This window comes from Penaeus chinensis, chromosome 23 (assembly GCF_019202785.1).
Source record: "Penaeus chinensis breed Huanghai No. 1 chromosome 23, ASM1920278v2, whole genome shotgun sequence".
NCBI classification, from domain to species: domain Eukaryota; kingdom Metazoa; phylum Arthropoda; class Malacostraca; order Decapoda; family Penaeidae; genus Penaeus; species Penaeus chinensis.
In genome coordinates, this window is record NC_061841.1 from 9,664,840 (window position 1) to 9,674,839 (window position 10,000).

Sequence of the window (10,000 nt, forward strand, 5' to 3'; positions counted from 1 at the left end):
GGAGGAGGAGGAGGAGGAGGAGGAAAAAAGAAAGAAAGTGGAAAAGGAGGAATAGGAAGGAGGAGGAGAAAAAAGAAAAAGAGAAGAAGAAATAGCAGTAAAGAAAGAAAAAAAAAGTGGTACACAGCAAAAAACAAAACAAATAAGGAAACGAACAGGGTAAACTAAAGTAGCAATTTCCGCTAATCCCAGAACTATTTCCGACCGGCCTTTCTTTCAAACTAAACGCACACACACTCAACTCTAAGAAAAACTAAACACGAGAGTCTTGAGCAAAACCTATCCAGGAATCTGCCATATGAAACACTTACAAGGGACAAGAACTAATTCAGGTTTTTAATAGTTTGTGGAGAAGGAGGCACAGGGCAGAAGGGAAGAGGAGGAGGTGATGGGAGCTAGTGAAGGAGAAGGAGGTTTGGGAAGGAAAAGAAAGAAGAGGAGGGAAAGGGTGATGATGATAACCTAAGCAAGTAGATAGAGGAAAAGAACTTTGATGTTTAGTAAAATAAAGAGTGGCGTATAAAAAATGAAAAGAAAAAAAAGTGTATACTTATTCAAATGATATTTGTTATGGATGGCACAAACACAGTACATCAAAAGAAACAAGATATAGAGAAAATAACTATATCCGAGATCCTTAGCAACATTTAAGAAACTGCAAAACAAAATGAAATACAGAACCAATGACATCCCACACTAAAACAACAATCATAACTAACAACATTTCAACCACTCAGTATAATTATCTATTTCTTAATACACCATTAAAACATGTTTTCAACTGATGCTTACAGTACAAATGTCAAATGCTATACTAATAATACCCATGCACATATTTTCCACATAAAATATACATATACAAAAATACATCAACATATACTTACACATATTTATATTCATATACATATATTCATACACGCATACATACACCTAATCTATCATATACATACATATGCATACATACATACATAAGTATCTATCTGTCTATGCATGTATGTATCTGTGCATATATACATGTGTATATATATGTGTGTGTGTGTGTGTGTGTGTGTGTGTGTGTGTGTGTGTGTGTGTGTGTGTGTGTGTGTGTGTGTGTGTGTGTGTGTGTGTGTGTGTGTGTCTGTGTAAGTATATATATGTATATGTATATATGTGTGTGTATATATGTGTGTGTGTGTGTGTGTGTGTGTGTGTGTGTGTGTGTGTGTGTGTGTGTGTGTGTGTGTGTGTGTGTGTGTGTGTGTGTGTGTGTGTGTGTGTGTGTGTGTGTGTGTGTGTGCGCGTGCGCATATCTTTGTGTTTAAAAGAACCTTCCTAGATTTCCAAGAACATCTTAAAACATCATAGATGACACTTGAGGAATCACTCTCCATTTCTCTATCTTATTTATAATTTGATTTATCATTAACATTACAACTATTGTTAAAAAACATTTGCTGGACAAGCTATACAAGCATTAGCGACCCACAAACACATGCACAACATTCATCAGATAAAAAACATAAAACACAGGATTTGGTCAACAGTTTTCAAGATTGTTACATATGTTGCCAGATATTTTATCCCTAAATACTAATACTGATGATAATGACAACATGTACAGAATATATTACATAATACTGATATTGAAAAAAATTACCAAAACATTATTCCAATTTAATCCTTAACCCCATTTCTGTAAAATATAACTGATTAAAATAGTAACTGTGGCTGAGTCTCCAATGGATCCTGTATTTTTCTGCAAATCAAGTCCGATGAATACAAAAATAGATATATAGCATCTACTAGTAAACTACAGGTTCCTCAGTGCTTCTTTCCTTGTATTCCTTCATCTGTTGTATCAGCTGGAATATGCCTCAATTTTTTTTAATCTACTGCAGTCTACCCTACTTCCAAACCTGCTCTTGATAAACCCATGCAGTCAGCAAATCTACAGTTAAAAAAAATAAAACCAAAACAAACAAACATACTAATACATACATAAAAAGCTACAGAACAATATAAACACGGTGGTCTGTGTTCAAAACAATATAAGAACCAAATCAAATATCAAAATAAAAGTTCGCGCGAAAACCAATTTAGCCTTGCTCTTACCGTCTGTCGTTTGGGGGGGCACATCCAGAGGCAGTGTTTTTTTTGGTTGTTGTTTTTTTGAGAGGGGTACAGGGGGATTGTTTGTTAATGGAGGGTAAGCAAATTTTGCAAAAAAAGAAGTGTTTTTTTGCGCCTATGCTCGTTATGTTATTATGTTCACGTATAGAAATATTCACTAAACCCATGTCAAGATCCACATGGAAATGAATGAGTTCCTTTGGATGCATAGGTTGAGAGAGAAAGAGACAGCATGCCAATTTTTGATGCAGTTATCTAAGGTCTCAGCTAAAATTAGGTGTCATTTTAATTTGATGTGTGCACCTAGAGGTCCTTAAGCCTATGATTAACCTATGCCTTAATGCTCCCAACTACTTTTAGCACTGCTGCATTTTTGTCTAAACAGTACCATGTTACTAGTCTATTCTACAAGCTGTTATGCTAAAAGGCCTTTGATTTAATTACTCATGTTGTTTTTGTTGTGGCTTTTGTTTTCTTACTATTGTTTCTTACTGTTTTTTTTCATTGATTATCATTCTATGCATTTAAGGCCTTGAATAAAATAAGGGCAATTACATCTCATTAACTTTCCACAGTACTTATTTGCTATAATGTGCTGTACACTGGTACTTTACTTTAATACACCTTACTTTTTTGTACTAACAGAAGCACTAACAATAGTCTTTCCTGAAATTAAATCTCATTGTCTACTTGTTTCTTATTCCCACATATTTACCTAGTATCTGTGTGTCTTTATATCTTAGCAAGCAGTGCAACTGAAAACCATATCTATCACAAAGCAATAATCTAATTCAATTTTTTGTAATCTTAATGTCATAATAAGTGCCCAACCTTTTAACAAATCACCTCACCCTCTAATAGCTTCAAGTAGGTATCCTATTAATCTAATATATTCCTCTTACCCTCTAGTTCCCTCTCCCTACTCCTGCAGATACCTATTAACCCTTTCGTTCATGAAAATCCCAAGCTTTAACAGAGACAAGGACAGATACTGGCAGTAGGAGAGAGAAAGAAAAGACCAGATCTCCAGTGCTTGCAGTTCTCCCTCCCATCAGCAAACTCAGATCCTCTCTCCTGACCCCCATGGCCTTTGATCATCTCTTACCTGTTGACTTGTTTCTGGGTCTGGTACGCAATGGCCAGCTCTCCGTCCTCATTCACTATGTCCACATCCTTCCCGTAGGAGGACTGGGTGAGGGAGCGCAAGTCATGGGCTCGGTTGGCCAGCACCGTCCTCAGCTGGATGCACTCTTCGCGACGCCTCTCCAGCTCATCTTGCAGAGCCTCAAATTGCTCTGTAAAAGAAGGGTATAAATTGTAAAATGGAAGCTATGAGGTAAAGCCCAACTCTTACAACTGAAGGAAGTATGCTTTTAAAAACAGAAAATAGATTTAAATTTTCTCAAATATCCATAAAACCTAAAAACTATGTAGACCTCCACCAATGTCCTGCAATCCAGTTTTAGAAAATATGTCTACAAAAAAGTTTTAAAATATTGGCCGTACAATTTTCTATGACAGACTACATTGGATATGACACTACTATCTAAGCAATTTGATGCTGGACCATAGTCATCTCACCTATATATTTTCATCATAATCTGTCGGTAATTAGTTTCATATCTCTGCTCACAAAGTCAGAACCCCCCATCCCCCCCCCCAAAAAAAAATAATAATGAATAAATAAAGTAAAATAAAAATAAAGAAACTTTTGACCTGCTTTTGACACAGGAAATCATTTTATCCTCCTTAAGAAAAGAGAAATGATAAAAGATAAATGGTGTCCAATTAAACCTGAGTGTGGTATCACCCTTTTCAGTCCCACTCTGTGAAGTGTAAATCACAATATATTTTTTTTCTTGTTTTATATTTATAGTTATATCTATATTTATATTTATATTTACATTTATATTTATATCTATATTTATATATATACATATATATACATATATATACATATATATATACATACATATATACATATATGTATATATGTATATATGTATATATGTACATATATCTTCATATATATACACATATATATACATATATATACATATATACATATATATACATATACATATATACATATATATACATATATATAAACATACATACATATACATATATAAAAATATAGATACATATATAAATATAATATATATACATATATAAATATAATTATATATATGTGTATGTATATATACATGTATATGTATGTTTATGTATATATACATATATATACATATATATACATATACATGTATATGTACATGTTCATATGTATATGTACATATATGTATAAGTATATATATGCATATGTGTGCATATATATGTATATGTGTATATGTTTATATGTATGTATATATGTATGTACATATATATGTATACATGTATATATGTTATATGTATATATGTTATATGTATGTGTATCTATATATATGTATATACATACATATAAATATATATAAATATATATATATATATATATATATATATATATATATTTATATATATCTATATATATGTATATACATACATATAAATATATATATATATATATATATATATATATATACACACATATACAAACATTTATATATTAGATAATATATATATAAATATATAAATAAATAAACATATATATATATATATAATATATATATATATATATATATATATATGTAATGTATGTATATATATACATATACATATATACATATACATAAACATATCCATATATTAATATATATATACATATACATATATATATATATATGTACATACATACATATATATGATATTGATCTGCCTCCCATAGCACAGCTCGAAAATACTAATCTCCATAAACCGAGCCAAGAGCTGAGCTAAACAGCCAGATTCCCTCCACCCTCATTTGAAGACTTCTGACGCCCAGCCGAGGGGCCTCAACCCTCCGTCAGCGCCAGTACCTCTGAGCATGGTCTGCAGATGGATCACCAGCCTCATCCTGGCCACCGTGCAGCAGAAGCGGTGGTGCTCCTCGCCCAGGCCGTCCCCGCCCGCCCTGCCGTCCTCTCCCCAGCCCTCGCCGCTCTCCTCCCCCAGGGGCGTCTCCCAGCCGAGCGGGGGCTTGAGCAGCTCCTCCTCCGCCGGCGGGGCCTTCCGCGACGACGGCAGCGGCGTCGGCAGAGGGGAGAGAGCGGCGGGAGACGCGACGCCATTGCGGGCGCTCGGGGGAGTGGGCGGCGTCTGCTCCTGTCGCGGCGGAGGGTGAGGAAGGTGCCGCTGGGGCGTGGCCGGCCGGCTTATGATGGCACCCTGCTGGCCCGCCCGAACCACGCTGATTATGTCTGGCAGGACTCTCCTTGTGGACGTGGGCGTAGCGTGCTGAGGCTGCTGGTGCGGATGGTGGGCGGGCTGTGCTCTGGGGCCGGGCGACAACGTCATGGCGGAAATCCCATGACTCGCCCACGCTTCTCTGTCCACCACGCCCGCGCCCACGCCCACAGAGGGCGCTGCGATGCTAATGCTGCCGTCAGCTCCTCAGGCCGGGCAGCAGCTGCGGGAGTGCACCGTCGGCGGCCCTCGCTGTGGCCATCGGAGGAGAGGGAGGGGGTCAGAGGCTCCCTGGGCACGAAAGGCCCCCCCCGAAAACAGGGGGCGAAAACTCCCAAAAAAACCCATTTCCCCGGCTTAAAAGGCCCCGGGGGCCCCCGAGCTTTTGGGCCCATTTTCTTTATTTCCCCAAATTGCCCAGATCTTTTTTCTTGGGGGCCAAAAAAAGCACGAAACTAAGTCGGGTGGGTCCGTGGGGCAGGGAAGGGTTCTTTTCAAGTGTTCTCCTTTCACCTAATTTCGCTCATCCCCATCATCACGTCAAGGTAAACTTGGGAAAAAACGACACGCCTAAACAATCCCAAAAAATTCCTTTTACTAAAAAAAAAAACAATAAAAAAATAATTACGTCTTTCTTCCCCCAAAGATCTAAATTCACACCCGCCCCCCAAAAATAATGAAACCGTCGATTTCAAAACCACAACAGCTGACTGCACCGAAACACAGACAAACAAAAAGATAAGTAAAAAAAAATATATAAAATTTTTAAAAAACTTAAAAAAAAATAACAAAAAACCCCAAAAAACAATAACAATAACAATTTAAAAAAATTAAATTTTTATTTTTATTATTATTATTATTAAAAAATAAAAAATAAGAATTTTAAAAAAAACGATTTAAAAAACTTTTCATCTATTTAAGAAAGTCCCAAAATTTTATCAATCAATAACTGAATAAAAAAAGAGAAAAAAGCGCAAAGGGGAAAAAAAAACGAATTTTGGGCCTTTTTACAGCAAAATTTAAAAAAAACCCCCTAAAACTTTTTATATGTATTTTGTATAAATGTTGGGGACGCACCCCACACACACACCACACAAAAACACACACAACCCCCAAAACACACACACACACACAAAACACCCCAAAACACACACACACCCCGCCCGCGGCCCCCGGGCCCCGCCAAAAAACATTTTAAAAAATAATATTTTAAAAATACAAAAGGAAAAAAACGTAGTAAAAATCCGACCCAAAGAGGGAAAAAAGGAAAATTAAATAATAAAAAAAAAAAAACGAAAAAAAAAATTTAATAAAAAAAACAGGCAAATATAAAAAAAACTTCCGCCCTTCCCAATAAACCCCAACCCCCCCCCCCTCCTCCCTCCCAACCAAACTCCCCTTTCCCAAAGGGGGGAAAAAAAAGTTAAAAAAACCGGGGGGGGAAAAATGTTTTTTTAACAGAACGAACTGGGGCCCCACTAATTGGCCCTTTTTCCCTCCTTCCTTTCCCTTTTTTTTCCACTTCCTTTCTTTTTCCCTTTGTCGTTTCATTTCCGTTTCCCCACTCTGTCCCTTTTCTTCCTTTTCTTTCCCTTGCTTCCTTGCTTCCCTTTCTTTTCCTTTCATCCCCGGGGACCCAATTTTTTTTTCTTTTTTTCCCTCCCCCCCCCCCCCCCTTTTATCTTTTTCCTTTTTTTTTCTTTAAAATATCCCGCGTTTTTTCATTTTCGTCAATTTTTTGTGTTCTTTTTTTTTTCCCTTTTCAAAGTTTGGTTCCAATTTATTTATATTTTTTTACTTTCCCTCCCTTTTGGTTTTTCCCCTTCCAAAATTCCGGGGCCCCTCTCCTATCTCTCTTTTTTATCTCCCTCTCCCCCCCCTCTCTATCTATCAAAACTATTATCTATCTATCCCATCTAAAAAATCTATTTTATTTTAAAAAATTTTCTCTCCTCTTCTCCTCCCCTTTTTCTCTCTCTCTTCTCCCCCTCTCCCCTCCCTTTCCCCCCTCTCTCTCTCTCTCTCTCTCTCCCCTTTTCTCTCCTTTTCTGTCTCCTGCTCTCTGTCTCTCTGTTTTCTCTGTCCTTTTCTGTCTTTTCGGGCTCCTGTCTCTCCCGTTTTCTCTGTCTTTTCTGTCTCTCTGTCTCTCGTCTTTTCTGTCCTCCCCTGTCTCTTGTCTCTCTGTTCTCCCGTCTCCCTTTCTTTCACTCCCTATTTCTCTCTCCCCTCCCCCCCCCCGCTCTCCTTTCTTTCAAAAATCTAAATCTCTTTTTGCCCCCTCTCTCCTTTTCCCCCCTCCTTTTCCCTATTTTGCCCCCCCCCTTTTTTAATGTCCCCTTCCCTTCTTTCTCCATGGGCCCCCTTTCCCTCCCTCTTTCCCCCTTTCCTTCTTTTTTGGGCTTTTTTCTCTGTCTTGTCCCGGCCCCTGCCCTCTTTCCCTTTGTCTTGTCTGTCCCTTTTTTTCTCTTTTTTTTTCCCGTCCGTCCTGTCCCTTTCTTTTGTTTTGGGCTGTCTGTCCCCCCCCCCCCCCCCATGACACTTGGGCCACCCCACGAGAGGGCAAAGACGGGGTTTCCCGGGGTAAAACACTTGACCCAGATGCACACAAACTCCCCCTACCCCTTTCCCCGACCTCCTACCCTCCCCCCTTCCAACCCCCCCAATTTTCCCCCTTACCGAACCCCCCCCCCCTCTCCCCTCCCTCTACGGTACGTCACCTCAAATCTTCCCTACCATTCCCCCCCCCTAACCCCCCCTTCCCGATGTCACCCTTTCCACCCTCAGGGTCCCCCCATCTCTTTTTCCCCCCCCCCCACTCCCCCCCCCCTCACTCTCCTCCATGTCCTCCCAGCCCCTCCCCCTACGCCACCCTCCCACACCCTTATCCCAACCCCTCCCCATTTCCCCCCTTTTCCCCCCCAACCCCCCACCTCACCTTTCCATGTGATGACCCCCTGCACGGGAATGGGCTACTGTGAAAAAAAAAAAAAAGTGTGTATGCTGAAAAAAAAAAAAAAAATACAGTTATTTGCACTCCGTCTTTGAAGATGAGGAGGGGGAAATGGTAGGGGGAAAGGGAGACCCGGATAGAAGGGAGACAGGGGGAAAGGGGGAGGAAGGGGGGAAAATAGGAAAAGGGGGAGAGAGAGGAGGAGAGAGAGAGAGAGAAGGGGAGAGAGAGAGAGAGAAGAAGAGAGGAGAGAGAGAGAGGGAGAGGGAAAAGAGAGAGAGGGGAGAGAAGAAGAGAGAGAGGGAAAGAGGGGGGGGGGGAAAAAGAAGGGGAGGGGGAAAAAAAGAAAATTAGAGGAAAAAAGGGGAGGGGAGACAAAGGGGGAAAAAGGGGGTAGAGAGAAAGGGAAAAAGAGAAAAGGGGAAAGGGGAAAAAAAGAAAAGGGAGAGGGGGCGGGGGGGAAAAGGGAGGGGGTGGAAGGGAGAGAGAGAATGGTAAACCGAGAGAAGAAATAGAAAGGAAAGGAAGAGGAAGAAGAGAATAAAAAAAAGAGAGAAAATACAATAAACAACGAAATGGGGAGAATGGGTTTAATAAAACACCCTATCCTTTTAAGACAGTCACAGCCCCCCGGGGCAAAACAAAAGCCCACCCCCACCCCCCTCCCCCTCCCTCCCTCCTTCCCCTTGTTTTCCAGAAAAAAAAAAAGGAAAAAAAAATTTCACAATTTACATTCCGGGCCGGTTTTACACAAATTTAAATCTCACTCAACCCCTTTCTCCCTCATGCCCTTTGGGCCCATTTCCCCTTAAAAAAGACAATTTATTTTTTTGATTAAATACGGATGTTGTCAAGTTTTGGGGCCAAAAAAAAAAATGCGAAAATTTTGTTCATAAAATAACTGACTGACTGACTAACTGACTGACTAATGACTGACTTCTTTTATTAAACTTTTTTCTTTTCTTCTTTTATTACTTTTCCCCTTCTTCCCCTTTCTTCTTCCTCCACCCCTACCGTTTCCCCTTCCCCTTTCTTTCTCCTCCTTAATCTCTTCACCCTTCCACTTCCTCTTTCCCTCCTTCCCATCTCCTCCTCCGTCATCTTCTTCTTCTTCTTCTTCTTCTTCTTCTTCTTCTTCTTCTTCTTCTTCTTCTTCTTCTTCTTCTTCTTCTCTTCTTCTTCTTCTTCTTTTCTCTTCTTCCACGATTTTCTCCCTTTCCTTTTCCTTATCATTATCGAATGTTGCATTTTTTTTTTTTTTTTTGACATCAACAATGTTCATAATGCCGTCATTCTCATCATAGAATAAAAATAAAACCATTGTCATCATCATAATAATCATCAACATTATTGTCATCATCATCACAATCATCGATATCATCGCAGTCACTGACATAATCATCACGTCTACCAACATAACGAACATGATCACCATCACTGACATCGCCATTATTCCTTCTCTCCCCCTCCCCTCCCCCCCCCCCTCCCCCTCCCCCTCTCCGTCTCCGTCTCCGTCTCCGTCTCCGTCTCCGTCTCCGTCTCCGTCTCCGTCTCCGTCTCCGTCTCCGTCTCCGTCTCCGTCTCCGTCTCCGTCTCCGTCTCCGTCTCCGTCTCCCACTC

The 10,000-nt window shown here is 39.8% G+C and overlaps 1 protein-coding gene across 3 annotated transcripts in view; it reads right to left on the bottom strand.

Moving 5' to 3' along the window:
- LOC125037523 (unconventional myosin-Va-like) overlaps positions 1-10,000 on the bottom strand; it is a 119,307-nt gene that overhangs the window by 66,734 nt on the left and 42,573 nt on the right. For all 3 annotated transcript variants that reach the window (XM_047630685.1, XM_047630687.1, XM_047630686.1), the window contains one exon: positions 3,218-3,407. In XM_047630685.1, the coding sequence (XP_047486641.1) occupies positions 3,218-3,407 (190 nt within the window). The remainder of the gene's footprint in view (positions 1-3,217; positions 3,408-10,000) is intronic.